This window comes from Macaca mulatta, chromosome 1 (genome assembly GCF_049350105.2).
Source record: "Macaca mulatta isolate MMU2019108-1 chromosome 1, T2T-MMU8v2.0, whole genome shotgun sequence".
Taxonomy (NCBI): domain Eukaryota; kingdom Metazoa; phylum Chordata; class Mammalia; order Primates; family Cercopithecidae; genus Macaca; species Macaca mulatta.
Window position 1 is genome coordinate 76,117,170 of NC_133406.1, and position 15,994 is coordinate 76,133,163.

The 15,994-nt window shown below is 42.9% G+C and overlaps 1 protein-coding gene across 3 annotated transcripts in view; it reads left to right on the forward strand.

The window, feature by feature from the left end:
- TGFB2 (transforming growth factor beta 2) overlaps nt 1-15,994 on the forward strand; it is a 96,500-nt gene that overhangs the window by 45,169 nt on the left and 35,337 nt on the right. For all 3 annotated transcript variants that reach the window (XR_001439574.3, XM_015114984.3, NM_001266518.1), the window contains 1 exon segment: nt 13,102-13,265. Coding sequence is in view for 2 of the 3 variants with exons in the window: in XM_015114984.3 (XP_014970470.1) it covers nt 13,102-13,265 (164 nt within the window). In the remaining variant the exon portion in view is untranslated.

Sequence of the window (15,994 nt, forward strand, 5' to 3'; positions counted from 1 at the left end):
CTTTTCCACCTAAACAAACTTGACTTGAGGACCTTTGTTCCTTATCTGTGAGTTTTGGGGATTGAATGAAATAACATCAAGGATCCTTCATTTTATTATACAACACTGTGCCCTGCAGTATCATTTAACACATGAATTCACAGGTTTACCAAATCAGACTTCAAATCCTTCTCAGCATATTTAAAATGAGGACTCACATCAAATAAGTATAGACTGAATAGGAGTATATTGTAAATATTGCACAGGGTGTAAGCGTAAGATGATGACATCTGCAAAATTGTTTGTGTGGAAAAGACCAAAGACTTGTAATTTATTAGACATTCAGAACACAGAGAATATGTAATGTGAGTGCAAAGATCAAAAAATAAAGAGAAAGAGTAATTCAGTGTTGGGATGCATTCAGAGAAGCATAAGTTCCACACTAAAGAAGGTGATAGATAGTTCTACTTCATTCTGCCTTGAGAATTATGTTCAGATGTAATGGTTCAGGTTTAAGATTGAGGCAAAGTAGAGAACAACTAGAATAAGTGAATGGCTTTCATGACAAAATGTGAAAGGAAAGAGGGGATGTTTGCTTACAGAAGAAAGGAGATGAAGAAGAGAAGATGCAAAAACTGGCTTTAAAAGCTGGCTTGATCGGCCAGGCGTGGTGGCTCACACCTGTAATCCCAGCATTTTGGGAGGCCAAGGCAGGCGGATCACAAGATCAGATCGAGAACATCCTGGCTAACACAGTGAAACCCCATCTCTATTAAAAAAAATTTAAAAAAAAAACTAGCCAGGTATGGTGGTGGGCACCTGTCGTCTGAGCTACTTGGGAGGCTGAGGCAAGAGAATGGAGTGAACCTGGGAGGTGGAGCTTGCAGTGAGCCGAGATCACACCACTGCACTCCAGCCTGGATGACAGACTCCGTCTCAAACAAACAAACAAAAAACTGGCTTGGTATAAGTAGGATTGAGTGGAAAGGGAATAGATCATCTTATGTGGCAGAATTAGACCCACTGTGGTGCAGCTCTTATAGAAAGCAGCTGTCAGCCCAATATAGGGAAGAACTCCTGTACCACTGGAACAATGGTCAGAGGCTGAAGTAGACCACCTATCTGGGTTCTAAGATCTCTGTCACTGAAGGGTTCTGAGAGAAACTGTCTTGTCTTGTCTTATAAAGAAAATTGCAGTAAGAGGAGTTAGATGCTTATAAAAGAGAGCACCTAATGGGTGCCAGGCAATCCCTTTGTGTGCTATCATTTCTAATTTCAATAAAGACTTGCAGAGAGACTGAACATCAGCTGTATTTGCTTTTCACTTCTCTAAAACTGGATAATCCAGACCATGTATTCCTCTTCATATTTATTCACTCTCGAGCCATTAATTTAATATGCTAGTAATAACAGCCCATGCCACTTGGTTAAGTTGGTAAACAGCTTGTAATCCTAGCAGGGTGTGCCCTGCCACTTATTAGCTTAAGCTTTAGGGCAGAGCAACAAATCAGCACAGTGCCTCAAAGTAATTAGGCAATTGCCTTACAGAAAAATTAGGCCACAAGCAAGAAGCTTACAGAAAACACAAAGAAAATCTCACAGTACAAGACATGCATTGGCCATTACATGCATCACTGCTATAATTTTGAAAAGATTAGAGAAAGATTTTTGGGCTAATAAGGACCCGCTACACCCATTAAGCATGTCAAAAGTCCATACTAGTCATTGCAGAGCTGCAGGGGAAAGTGCATTTGTTTCTGGAAAGGGGAATGTTGGCGTTTATTTGTCGTGGGATAAGAATGCTTTCTTTGCAGGGATTAGCAAGAATGTCCAATGCTGAGCAAGAATGTCCAGAGCTGTGGAGTTTAAGTCCTATCTTGCAAATGCTTGGTGTCATCCTGCAAAGATTTCACCTTCAGTTTCATAATCTGTAAAAGGGATCAAAATAACATGTGCTTCTAATGTATTAAAAGGTTAAGGATGAGATCCTAAATTTCCAAGTTTCGTTCATTAAAGGAATCAACACAGGCTGGCTTCCTTCTACTGATCTTGTTTGAAGCCTTTGCTACTTTCTAGAATAGTATATTGTTATCTGTATCATGGAGTCACTGGCCTCATTAAAAGCCATGAAAGGACCAAAAAGATGATCATTTTGCTCCCTGGATATCACAGCAAACGAAAGCACAGATTGAAGGGAAGTGAGAAAAAGAGGAGAGAAAGAAAATGGAGCAAAGGAAGGAGAAAAGACAGTAAGGGAGAAAGGAAAAGAAAAAGATAAATTTATGTGCTTTAAGGGATGAGATTATGGCAGAGAAGAGCTGCTTCAGTGGCCTGTTCCAAGTGTGAGAACTGCCTTCCCTATTGAGGCCATTGGGAAGGGACACATGACATTCACGTTTTACCTGCCCACAAACGTGGATCCAACTATACTCTTCATGCTCATGGGCTCTGAGACTCCTCTAGGTTAGGCATTGGCCTCTTAACAGCAATAGTCAGCCTGCCCTTTTAGCACCCAATGCTTTTACTGCTAACACCCAGTACACCCTACACAAACTGCCTGCACAGCCCTGAGCCTGATGAGAAATGTAGAGGAACTGAAGTGAAATAGGTGTCTCTGTGTAGGTGGGGTTTTATGAGGATGATGGAAACTTTGGAACAGAAACTGGAAACCCCATGTCTGACACAGTTCAAGAAAACTAAACACCATGGGCCGGCACCACTGTTATTTTACTTTTTTTGCAGTGTAAGAAGGAGCCCAAACACTCATGCTGACAGTACGCACAGTCTCAAATAGCAGTTAGATGAAGGCCAAGTCACATAAGCTGATGCTGACACAATTAGACTCACCATTGCCAACAGCTCGTCAAGTCTGATACCATCCCCCTCTCAGAGACTCTGTCTTTACATAGCAGATGCTCTGGTGCTGTGTTACATTTAATAGGTGGAATGGCCGGAGAGAAAATCAGAAACCACCGCTGGATGCGCTGTTTATTTCTCAGTCATTTTATGTTAAATTGCTGTGACTTGAATGTCAGCAGTGTTTGGGATGTGGTAGTGAAATAAAATCCATATCCAGTATGCCAAGACAAATTTCAGAAAACCCCAAAACACAATTGTCTTGGTTTCTTGCTGGCTGTGTCTGTGCACACACAAATAGTAGCTAGTTTATTGCCCTCCAACCAGTCGGTGGGTTGCTTGTCTTGTCACATTCTGGGGAATGGCTAATGAACCCCAAACAACTTCCTTCAAAGCTGGGGATGTCAGGAATGAGGGGCCACTACACACTCATTAAGCATGTCGGAAGTCCACACTAGTCACTGCTGAGCTGCAAGAAAACTACAGTCATTTCCGGAAAGGGAAAGGGGGGGGGTTGTTCTCTTCATTCTAGGGGCTTGGGAATAAGAGCCAGGGGATACCACTGAGAACAGCAGCACTAGGCACCAATGTATGGGGATGTGAAAGACCCTGGGCAATGCTGGTATTAATGACGTGCCTCTCACTGGGAAACTTTCACACTGGGTGAGCCCCCAGGTCTCCACATCAGGTTCATTCTCTTAGGGGGTATCTATGAAAATACTGTGGGCTTGCATTAAAGTTTTTCAAGCTGTATTGCAAGGTCAAACTTATCTCTAGTGGAGGAGGAACTGCTGCCTTGTTATTTGATTTGTATTTTGTTGCCAGCACGCTCCGTTGCATGTGTTGGTGTTTCTGCCTGGCGTGGTAGTCATGCCTTCAACTCAGATCTCCTTTGCACAGAAGGCAGGATACTGTGCTGAAAAGCTTTTGATTCCAAGGCCAGCCTCACTTTGACTTTGGCCCAAAGTTTTACTTTTCTCACTCTTGATTTCTTTATCTGTGAAATGGGGATTAAAAAAGGCCTTTGCAGTGATGAAGTTAGTAAAGCTATTATAAAATGAGACGAGGACATAAAATAGAATTCTGAGTCTGCAGTAAGATCAGGTCATTCTTTTTGGAGTAGGGAAGGTAGGATGGACATTTTTTATTCCTCTCTAGCTAGTTCATGACACTGAGTAACCAGAAGGGAAGCCTGGTCAAGTGCATTGTGGTTAGACCATCATAGTCTAGGGCAGAAGTTCTCAAACTTGAGTATAAAAAAGAATTGCCTACTATTCACTCAGTAGGTCTAGGATGGAACCAAGTAACAAGCATATTAATAAGCCCATCAGGTGATTCTGATGCAGGGGGTGAGTGAACAAATATCTAACATAGTGGGATTTAGGGGAGAAAAACAATTTTTGGAGGCTCCGTCAGTGGAGAGCGTGATGTAATGGCAGAGCTGGAAGTGGGCGGTAAGGCCATCTAGCTCACCCTGCCACCACATTCAGGAAGCCCCACTGCATCTTTTGGGACAGAATGTGCCTTGTGAGTACACAGGTTCTTCCAGGGAGACCAGTAAGGTGTGATCTCTCACAACCTTGAAAGAGAGTGAGTTGTTTGGTTTCTTTCTTTTTTTTTTTTTTTTTTAAATCTTCTAAATTATTAGAAAATTACTTTTATTATTGAGTCAAACTGGCTCCTTGGCTATATAGAAAGTAAGTCCCTGAAATATTTGAAATCCCTTGAGATTTGATATCCCTAAGTCTTCCCTTCTTCAATCTGAGTACTACCAGTTTCCTTCAGTGAGGGGTGCTGATCCTGGCTGTACATTAAAATCATCTGAGGAACTTAGAACTAAGTCCACCCCAGTCAATTAACTAGACTCTTAGGGACTTCAACCCAGGCATCAGGATTTTCAAAGTTACTCAGTTGATTAAAACGTGCAGTCAAGGCAGACTACTACTGCAAATCATAGAGGAATCCTATTTTTCCAGTTTAAGAGCTTTAGAACTCTTCCTCTTTTATCTGTCTTACTCTTTTTTTCTAGGTATAAAGCCTGATCAAAAGTTTAGGTGCTTGAGCCTCGTGTAGTGGCTCAAGCCTGTAATCCCAACACTTTGGGAGGCCGAGGCGGTGGGTCACCTGAGGTCAGGAGTTTGAGACCAGCCTGGCCAACATGGTGAAACTCCATCTTTACTAAAAATACAAAAATTAGCCAGGCATGGTGGTTGGCGCCTGTAATCCCAGCTACTCAGGAGGCTGAGACAGATGAATTGCATGAACCCAGGAAGCGGAGGTTGCAGTGAGCTGAGATTGCACCATTGCACTGCAGCCTGGGCAACAGAGCAAGACTCCATCTTAAAAAACAAAAAAACAAAAAAAAAGAAAACGTCAAACGCGGTGGTTCACGCCTGTAATCCCAGCACTTTAGGAGGCCGAGGCTGGTGGATCACAAGGTCAGGAGATCGAGACCATCCTGGCCAACACAGTGAAACCCCGTCTCTACTAAAAAATAAAAAAAATTAGCCAGGTGTGGTGGCGGGTGCCTGTAGTCCCAGCTACTCAGGAGGCTGAGGCAGGAGAATGGTGCAAACTGGGAGGTGGAACTTTCAGTGAACCGAGATTGTGTCACTGCACTCCAGCCTGGGCGACAGAGCAAGACTCCATCTCAAAAAAAAAAAAAAAAAAAAAAAACCTTTAGGTGCTCCTTTGTCTTTCTGTATGTCTTTGTAGACTTCTTTTCTTCTGTCCTATATTTCAGCAGTTCTCAAATGTGAGGGTACATAGGAATTGCTCAAGGAGTTTGCTAAAATGCAGACCACCTGCTGAGAAATACTGTTAATCAGCAGGCACCTGTGCTGCTTTGTAAGCCTCGTTTAGCTTTTCCCCTAGGAGGGGGACTAGCTTGGACTTGATGTTCAGGTAATTGGTGAGTACCTCAGGCAGGAGGATAAACAAAACCTCCAGGCCACTACCAATTCCGTTCATACCCACACCTTCTGTGTTTCACTTTGAACTACTGACCTTTCTGGCTTATCTTGGAAAATCCCCCACAAGGACACTGAGACCAGTGCTCATCTGTCCTTGAGGATTGTGGTCAGTGCTGACTCCAGGAAAGCTGGTGTTAAACACTAAGGCCTCCTTCTTCTTTTCCCCTGGACTTTACCAATCTGCTTTTAATTGTTAACTAGGACTGGTTTCACCAGCTAGGAGTCAACCAATATGTAGTCACTCATTGGTTCTCAAACTTTGATGAGATGGTGCATCAGACTTTCCTGGATAATTCACATTTATCACGGATTCCTAGTCAAGGCTGATGCCATGGGTTGGGAACCTCACTTTAAGAACCACTGCTTTAGCAAATACAGCAAATACCTGTAGGTTCTTGACCCAAGCACCTACAAGCAAGTTTAGAGACACACACTTTCTCTCTGCCAGTTTTGTGGTGTGACCAATCTAAGAGGGAATAAACAATAGATAGATAGCTGAAGCATTGCCCTCCTGAAGGGCTGAACCCTAGACATCATTGGGGGACTTCTTGCAAACCTCAAATCTACATTCTGTTTCAGAGCTCATCACATATGAGTGACGTTGTAAGACCTTTATTCAGTTTTGTTTTTTATTAACCTTTTCTTTAACTTTATTTTGAAATTATTTTATTTTAGTTTTTAAGACGGAGTCTTTCTCTGTCACCAGGCTGGAGTGCAGTGGTGCAGTCTTGGCTCACTGCAACCTCTGCCTCTCGGGTTCAAGGGATTCTCCTACCTCAGCCTCCCGAGTAGCTGGGACTACAGGCACCTGCCACCATGCCCAGCTAATTTTTGTATTTTTAGTAGACACAGGGTTTCACCATGTGGCCAGGATGGTCTTGATCTCTTGACATCATGATCTGCCTGCCTCTGCCTCCCAAAGTGGTGGGATTACAGGCATGAGCCACTGTGCATGGCTTATTTTAATTTTTTTTAGAGACAGATCTCACTCTGTTGCCCAGGCTTCAGTGCAGTGACTCAATCATGCTCATTGTAGTCTCACCCTCTCAGGCTCAAGTGATCCTCCCACCTCAGCCTCCCAAGTAGGTAGGAGTACAGGCACTTGCCACATTACCCAACTAATTTTTTATTTTTTAATATAGATGGGGTCTTGTCTTGCTTTGCTGCCCAGGCTGGTCTCAAACTCCTAGCTTTAACCAGTCCTCTCACTTCGGCCTCCCAGAGTGCTGGGATTATAGGCATGAGCCACTGTGCCAGGTCTGAAATAATTTTAGACTCACAAGAAATTGCAAAAATAGTGCAGAGAGTTCCTGTGTACCCTTCAACAGCTTCTCCCAATGATAATCACAACTATAGTACGTTTTCAAAGGGGATGGATACCCCACTTACCATGATGTGATTATTAGGCATTGCATGCCTATATTGAAGTATTTCATGTACCACATAAATATATACACCCTTACTAGCAAGGCACAAAAATTAAAAATTAAAAAAGTAGAACATATAAAAACTGAAGAAATCCAAGCCTAGTTAATAGTATTGTACCAATGTTGATTAACCTTTTTAATAAAAATAGTCCTAATATGAACATTGTAGTGAGAGGTGAAATTGCTTGATGCAGAGCTGTTTAGTGGAAAGTTAGGATTCTCTTGTCACCTTTTCTGGTGGTCAGGTTTATAGTAAATCAGATGAAATGTTAAAGGATAGTGGTGGGGAGTCTGTGAGAACTTTGGTGACTGGAATTTCTCCCTATTCAGTGGAAAGGAATTAGAGTATATAGCGTCATTTATAAACTGCCCCAGGACACTTAGCTCCTCCTGTTCTTTCTCTCCTCTTCTAATTAAGTCTGTCAGTTAGTCAAAGCATCCTCTCTCTTGGGGGCATTCACGAAAGGCCCACTGACCACTTGGCAGCTTTGTTGCGGGATGGGAAGGGAGGCAGGGAGGAAACTGTGGAAATTTGTGCTAGATCCAGCGCTCCAACTTTCCATCTGCTTACTTATATAATCCTGACAATACGATCCATTACATATGAGGTAGAAAATTATTTACTTCATTATATAGATGAAGAAACAGGCTCAGAAAAGCCAGATAATATCCCTGTTGCCACAGAGCTGGGAACTGGTTGATTCAGTTCAACCAGTTCATTCTTAACTGGATTAGAATTCAGGTAGCCTTGAAGGTCCTTCAGTACATAAGAATCCTATAACTATATGAGGCTTTGGCAGGGCTACCTACAAAACTTGCAGAATCCTTCTTCAGTATGAAAATATGGGGTATCTTGTTTAAAAAAAAAAAGGAAAAGTACTGTTGAAGATGCTAAAATATAAAACTTTTTCCTTTGTTCCATGGTCTCCCTCTCTGTCTCTCTCTCTCTCTTTCCAACTGTCGCGGTGTTTTTTTATGTGCTGTTTGATATTGTGCTCTCTTGGGCATGGGAATGCTCCTAGAGTGACAGGAGACTCTCACAGGGACTTGAGACCCTTGCCCTAAAACTTGGAACATGCAGCCCAGCAGCTGCTGGGGTCCCCCTGCCACAAGCCCACAAGATTGATGACACATTGAGCCAGGTATCTCCCTTCCCATGGGACTGCCACTTCAACCCATAGGGTTACAAACTCTGCACTGGGATGTGGTTTGTACCTGAATTAAGAGTGTACACAAAAATCTCAGAAATCACCCACTAAAGAACTCTTTCATGTCACCAAAAGCACCTGTACCCCAAAAAGTATTGAAAAAAAATTTTAAAAAGGAGTGGGTGAGAGACATGCTTTTACTGGGTTGCTCCCTAAACATATTGTGGCACTACCAGCTTGTGGTGGGGACAGCTGCCACCAGGCCCTGCCCTGAAATGGCATGGGTTGTGTGTCTGACCCCAGCTCTCACTGGGTGGAGGAAAACAGTGGCCACTGGGTGGGGCAGGGAAGGCAGGGTGAGACTGGGGACACCAGAGGGCAAGGGGTAAGAGGCAGAGAGTCCTGGGCAAGTAGACAGGTGACAGGAGGTGAGATGGCCTGGGGCTGAGGTCCCCAGCCCTCTGTGCATGCTTCATTGTCCTATAAGACCTCATTTACAAAGCATCAATTCAAAGATGAAATGATTGAGGATTTCAAGATGATGACTAGAGAGGCCACAGAGCACTAAATTCAGGTATGAGACCTTTCTGAGGATGGAGAGACCCTGTGCACCTGTGCTGGCTACACTCTCATGAAGTCCACCCTAGGCTGTGGAGAAAAACTATAAGGAAAGATTTGTGAGTTCAAAGTGCTTACATACAATAAGTTGGTAAATTTTTTGGAGCAGATACAAGTCAACATATAATGTACATACAGTATTATGTGATTAAGTGCTATATTTAAGTTTTTTGTATACTGTTACTTTGGAAATTAGTGACTAGTTAGATTTTCTCAGGTTTTTTTTCTCTCTCTTCCTTCCGCAAAATATGATTTGGCATGTGTGGCCAAGGCTGAGGTGAGGGGGATACCACTTGATGACATACTGGAATCTTCTATGTGCAAAATTTTCCCTGGGAGGAAGGCCCATGAGAAAGCCTGGGAGGAGGACCAGAATCAGCGTCCTGGTGTGAAATCCAAAGGGTTGAAGGAAAATCGATTTGATTGAACTGAAAAAGTAGGTCAGAAATTGAGAGAAGGGAGCGGGCCAGGATGTGAGTGTGGATAAGTTGGCAAAGGTCAAGCACAAGTACCTGACCACCTGGCAATGGAATAGCAACTGGGATGCGTATTACAGAGGACTTTAGCGAGAACTCCCATTCCAAAGGGGGAAATTAGTTCTTGGAGGAAGCAGAGGAAAAAGCTCCATCCCTCCAAGACTAAGTGGGTGGATCAGAGCTGCACAAGCCATTAAGCCCCTACCCCAAGCTCCCTCCGTGGAGGGCGGGAGCCTGCTGCGTCCCGACTGGGCATCGAGGGGCCTTTTTGGGTCTCCCTGCCGCGTGTATAGGGTGTTTATGAAGTAAAGGCAGGGTCAAAGGCTGCTAGCACAATTTACAGCAATTTTGTTTTTTTCCAAATGAGGAAACATTTGGCCAGTTGCTCACGTTCCTCAGCCAGCCAGGGGGCTTGTGACCCAGAGCAGATGACAGCACAGGACAGCTGGCATCGACCCCTGGAAGGGGTAGTCGGTTCTTCAGTTGACAGTTTTTACCACACTCTCACGCGCTGGAGCAGGAGTACAGGCAGGGAAGGCTGCCGGCTCCTCCTGGCCTGGCCGCTTCGCTGTGGTTACAAGACCAAAGCAGAGTGGCTGATGGAGGCTGCTCAGCAGTCCTTTCACTGTGTGTGTTAGCTACTTCTACTTATAAAACAAGGACCAAAAATGCAGATTTGTGTTATTAGACAGTTGAAATATAAACAGCCTAAATGCTTATAAGAGCCAGAGGGGAGGAGGGCTGTTTGCCAATGTATAGGAAGCCCAGCTGAACAACTGTACTTAACTAGCAAGCTACTCCTGTAAATATTTGCAAACGCCCTTTCAAAGCTCAAAAGCCTAGGACAGGATCATTGGATGATTTGCTTAGAAGAAGAAGAAACAAAATTGACCTCATGGTCTGAGGCAGCCATAAAAAGAAAGAGTGTGGATGGGCAGAGGACCAGAAAAGTGGGGGGGGATGGTCCAAAGTTTAATAAACACAAAAGAGATAAAAATAAATCTCAAGAGCACTTATTTACAAACTTGATGGAAGGATAAGATTGAGGCGGGCGGGTGTGAAAGATGGGTGCTTGTGAAAGTGGAAGAGGCCTGCAGGGATTCCACTGAAAGGGCGGAGGGCGGGGTGGGGGGAGCCGCAAATTCAGTGAGATGTTTATTCTTCCTAATGACAGGAAACACGCTGAATTAGCTTCGCTCTTCCAGGATGCTCCTTCAAAGAATGTTTGAAGCTTCTACTGTCCAATGCGGAGGCTATGCGAAGATGAATGCAGCATCAGCCTGTGGAAGGTTTTGGCCAAGAGGGTGGGCAAAGCCAGAAAGCCTGGCCCCAGACCGGCCTAGCCTTCTCTGGGTATCTGGCCTGTTTTCAGCTGAGCTGGTCAGCATAGGACAAGCTGTTCCAATCATGAGGGCGGGCATATCCCAGAGGAGAAAAAGTATTTGTTCTCAGCAACTACCTTGTCAAAATGCTGTGCTAGGGGACTCCAAAAGCCTTTCTGCGCGTCCCAGTGCTCCCTGGCCTGGAAGCCGCCCATCAACTAATTCGCAGTGGTGATGCAGTGGATCATCACCATGTCTGCATGAATACTTTTTTTCTTTGAAACCTGGATACTTTGGATTTTTGGGGTTTTTTTGTTTGTTTGTTTGTTTCTGAGACTTCTGACTCATGGGTTATAAAGCCTCAATTCACACAGTCATTTTATGAACCAGTATGGAGCAGACTGGTGTAGAAATTCCCTGCTTCTCCATGAGCCTGTGTGCTGAGAGTCACACATATATAGGGGAAGGAGATGGGTTGGGAGAAAGTTCCTATGAAGGAAAAAATTCAGGTGTCTTAAGATGAGAAAATGTTGGTGTGTTCCTAGCATCTTTTTTTCTTCAGTGTAATCGTCAGGGCATGGATTTCCCAATAAATCATGGAAGGTATTTACGTCTATTTTAAGATCGGCAAGATGGCTCATTTATTTAAAAAGAAGTTAGTGTTGCCAACAGTCAGATGCCTGAGTCTTTCAAGAGACTCCTGTTGATGACCAAGTATGCAAACGGGGTATTTGGTGAACTCCATGTATACAGAACCCTGTCCCAGATACGTGGGAAAGAAGAAAGACCTGGCAAATCCAGTCTCTGCCCTCAAGATTCTTAAAATTTCACAGGGGAAACAAAATAAACAAACACAATTCAGAAGTAATAAAAACATTTATAAAAAAACATGAACAACTGTGAATGATTATTTGTAATGAAGTCAGATAATTGAAGAGTGGGTAGAAAGAAATGGAGCCACTAGAGTTGGATGAAACACTCTGGAAAGGGGCAAGAAAGTGTATAGGAGATTTTGGAAGAAGACTGTGGAAACATACCTGTAACAAGTGGTCTGCACAGTGTAGGTGCTTAATAAATGGATATTGTATTTGAAAGCATGGAGTTAGAATAGGACCTGCTCTGGTCTTGGTTTAGCCTCAGTTGCACATTCAAAGACATTGGCAGATTCCAAAAAAAAAAAAAAAAAAAAAAAAAACCCAGCACAACTCTAAAGCAACCCAGGAGCTTAATTGACTGATTGATTGATTGATTGATTGATTTTTGAGATGGAGCCTCACCCTGTTGCCCAGGCTAGAGTGTAGTGTTGCGATTTCGGCTCACTGCAGCCTCCACTGCCAGGGTTCAAGCAATTCTCCAGTCTCAGCCTCTGGAGTAGATGGGATTACAGGTGCATGCCACCACGCCTGGCTAATTTTTGTATTTTTAGCAGAAACAGGGTTTCACCATGTTGGCCAGGGCTGGTCTCAAACTCCTGACCTTAAGTGGTCTGCCCACCTCAGCCTCCCAAAGTGCTGGGATTACAGACATGACCCACTGTGTCCAGTCTTCCTAGGAGCTTTAAATTGTCATGTGCCATCAGCAACTCTGTATTTTACATGGTTTAGAACTGAAGGAATTTGTGCCAATTCTTTTTATTCATTAGCTAGGATGACCTCCCTCCAACAGAGATTATCCTGCATAAAGAATTCTAGTACTGGATCTGGTATAAGTTAGTACGTGGGTTATACTTTTGTTTATTCAGATTTCCTCATCATAACTTGACTAGAGAATATGTTAAGTCATATGTGTGTGAAAAACTAAAATATTGAAGTCAAAGGAGATATGATATATGAGCCTGGTTAAAAAAAAATTTATTTGGATGCCAAACTTTCAAGGAAAAAAAAATACATGGGCAAACTGCTGGCCATTAGGAACTATTTTCTTGGCATATCTGATTAAAGTGTATGCAGGCCTGTCAGCTCTCTCCAGGCATCAACTGTCATAAACTTGTCCCAATTCAAAACCATCTATGATTTTCCACCACTCTGTCAGCCTTCAAAGGATGGGGTTAACTGCATGCTTTCAAATGGAATTGGAAGTGGTTTGTTAATCTCTATTAATTTGCTACTCCTATAACTAAATGCACATGTTTATTTTATTTCTTTTTTTTCTGGATAAGTTGTTAATGACATTAAATTGGCCGTCGGAAACTAAATTATTCTGTAGATATTTTCCTTATGGCTTCTTGGGATTATCTCATGCTAGTCTTTTCTGAAAGCACAATGGATTTTATCATTTTCAATGATTGCCCTAACTTTTTACAGATGCCATCCCGCCCACTTTCTACAGACCCTACTTCAGAATTGTTCGGTTTGACGTCTCAGCAATGGAGAAGAATGCTTCCAATTTGGTGAAAGCAGAGTTCAGAGTCTTTCGTTTGCAGAATCCAAAAGCCAGAGTGCCTGAACAACGGATTGAGCTGTATCAGGTAATGTTCATTTTTTTTTTTTTTTTTTTTTTTTTTTTTTTTTTTAAGACAGAGTCTCTCTCTCTCTCTCTGTCACAGGCTGGAGCACAGTGGCATGGTCACAGCTCACTGCAACCTTGAACTCCTGGGTTCAAATGATCCTCTTGCCTCAGCCTCCCAAGTCACTGGGACTGCAGTAGTGCACCATCACACCCAATTCTCTTTTTAAAAAACTTTTTGTAGATATGGGGTCTCACCATGTTGCCCTGGCTGATCTGGAACTCCTGGCCTCAAGCAGTCTTCCCACCTTGGCCTCAAAAAGTTTAGGGATTACAGACATGAGCCACTATACCTGGCTCATTTAGGTTGTTGTAATGGGCAATCAGTTTGAGGTCTTAACACAAAAGAATTATAGTGTCTTAGATTTTCTTAGCTGATATAAGCCATTCTATATAGTCACAATCATGATATAGGCCCTCATTTGCTATTACTGTTATAGTAATAGCTTGTTCCTAATCACTCAGGAGGGAAGAACCCTTTAGAATGCAGTATTGAAGTTCTGAGCACACTTCCTCGGTTGCATGAACAGCCGGAGTATGTACTCTTGAGAGGGTTTGGTTCCAGAATTCAACCCCTTAAACTGTAAAGTCAGATAAACTGTAAAGTCCGATTCTTTCCTGAGAAGCAGTCAGCTGACCTTCCTTTACTCATCCGATGGCTGTTTCTTTCTCCTTTTCTATGATTTTCTCTTTGTTCGCTTATTGTCTTCTCTCTTCCTGTCTTTTTCACTTTTTTCCTCCTCTCTTTGCAACCTCCTGTGTCTTTATTAACCTTAGCCCATTTCCTTTTCCTTTCTAATTCTACCCACAGTCTCCAATCCACCTACCCAATACAACCCCCACCCCCCCGCCCACACACACACACACACACACACACATAGTCCTGACGTCTCCTATTCTCATCTTTCTAGTAGAGTTGGAGTTGGTGGGCAGCAGCGTCAAAATATAATGATAATGATGATGAAACGCCAACTTGCTGAGATTTTCAGAGATGTTCTTAAAAGCTTGTTACCTGAGTGTAGTCTACAGGGCATTTGCATCGGCATCACCTAGGGGCTGTGAGAAATGTAGAATCTCAGGCCCCACTCTAGACTTTACACAGTCAGAATCCCCATTTTAACAAGATTCACAGGTGCTTCTTGTGCACATTAAAAAACCACTCGAAAAATCCTGAGTCTGGTGCAGCCTTATAAACAGGCAACTTAAATACATCCTGATGCCATATGAATAGTGGTACTCGCATATAGGGTATAGGTGGGGAAATTTCACCAGGGAGCCGACATTTTGGTGAGGCCTTGAGAAGTATCTATTAAAACGCAACGGGGGATCATCATTCTTGGCAGGATGGGCAGTCACTGCAAAGACAGTCTTGAATGGGCTTGCTGAGGGTACCTGGTACATAGTGCTCAGTGCCTGGAGGTGAGGAGAGACTAGGGAGAAGGTGACCCTCCAGAGATAGTGTGTAGAGTGACACTACAGAGGATTAAGAACAAACCCCTTGGGATCCCCATGATAAGGGATATATATATATGACAATATGATTAAAACATGGGACTACTTGAGAAAAAGAAATTGGCATCTATGTACAGAAACCTCTGGTTTTTCTGGAGTCTAATCATTTGGAATTTGTGATCATTAGGATCAAAATTTTGTTTGTATTCATTATGAAAATGGAGAACTACCATACAAATGAATATGAGACTTGAAGAAGAGTTTAAAATACTCAAAGCAGTCGTATTGTTTTCTTTTTCTGTTTTTTGAGACAGCATCTTGCTCTGTCACCCAGGCTACAATGCAGTAGTGCAATCATAGCTCACTGCACCCTCAACTTCCAGGGCTCATGCGATCCTACAGGTGTGCATCCCCATGCCTAGCTAATTTTTTTTTTTTAATTTTTAGTACAGATGAGGTCTCGCTTTGTTGCCCAGGCTGGTCTCTAACTCCTGAGCTGAAGCAATCATCCCACCTCAGCTTCCCAGTTTGCTGGGATTAAAAGCAGGGGCTACTGTGCCTGGCCCCAGTTTTAAAGTAGTAGTTCACATGTGTATTCATGAAGAATAATTCTTACTTATTTAAATAGGCCCTCGAGAACCTGTTTTTGGAGACTTTTAAATCCTAACTCGCATTCTGGGTAGCACCAATGGGCCGGCCGTTGCTTGTCACCCCAAGGTCAGATAGCATGCTTGTGTGACCAGACACTATGCTGAGCAAAGAGTTGGAAGTATTGTTTCCAGTGATACTCACAGCTATACTATGGAGTTTGTAAAATGAAGTGTTCTTTCTGCTATTCTATTCTTTTTCCATTTCATAGAGAATGATGCTAAATCCCAGAGAAATTAAGTAACTTGGCCAGGGTCACACAGGTAGGAAATGGCAGGGCTGGGATACAAATCCACCTCTGACTCCCAAGTCCTTCCATCTCCTCACCACATACTATGCTATTCCTAGCAAATTTTTCCCTTTCTCTTACCCTTGGGATAAGCCAGAATAGAAGAATAATAAGACAAACGAGGCTAGAGGATGAAGTAATATTTGGAGGGAAAGCAAAAATTGGTTCCTATGAAAAAAAGCCAGATTAAGGGTAGCCAGATAAATTACAAGATGATTTAAGCAAACAAACAAAAAATATGATTGTATCTCCTTTTTCTTTTCTTTTTTTACCAATTAAGTCACTCTTAAATTTCCTTCTGT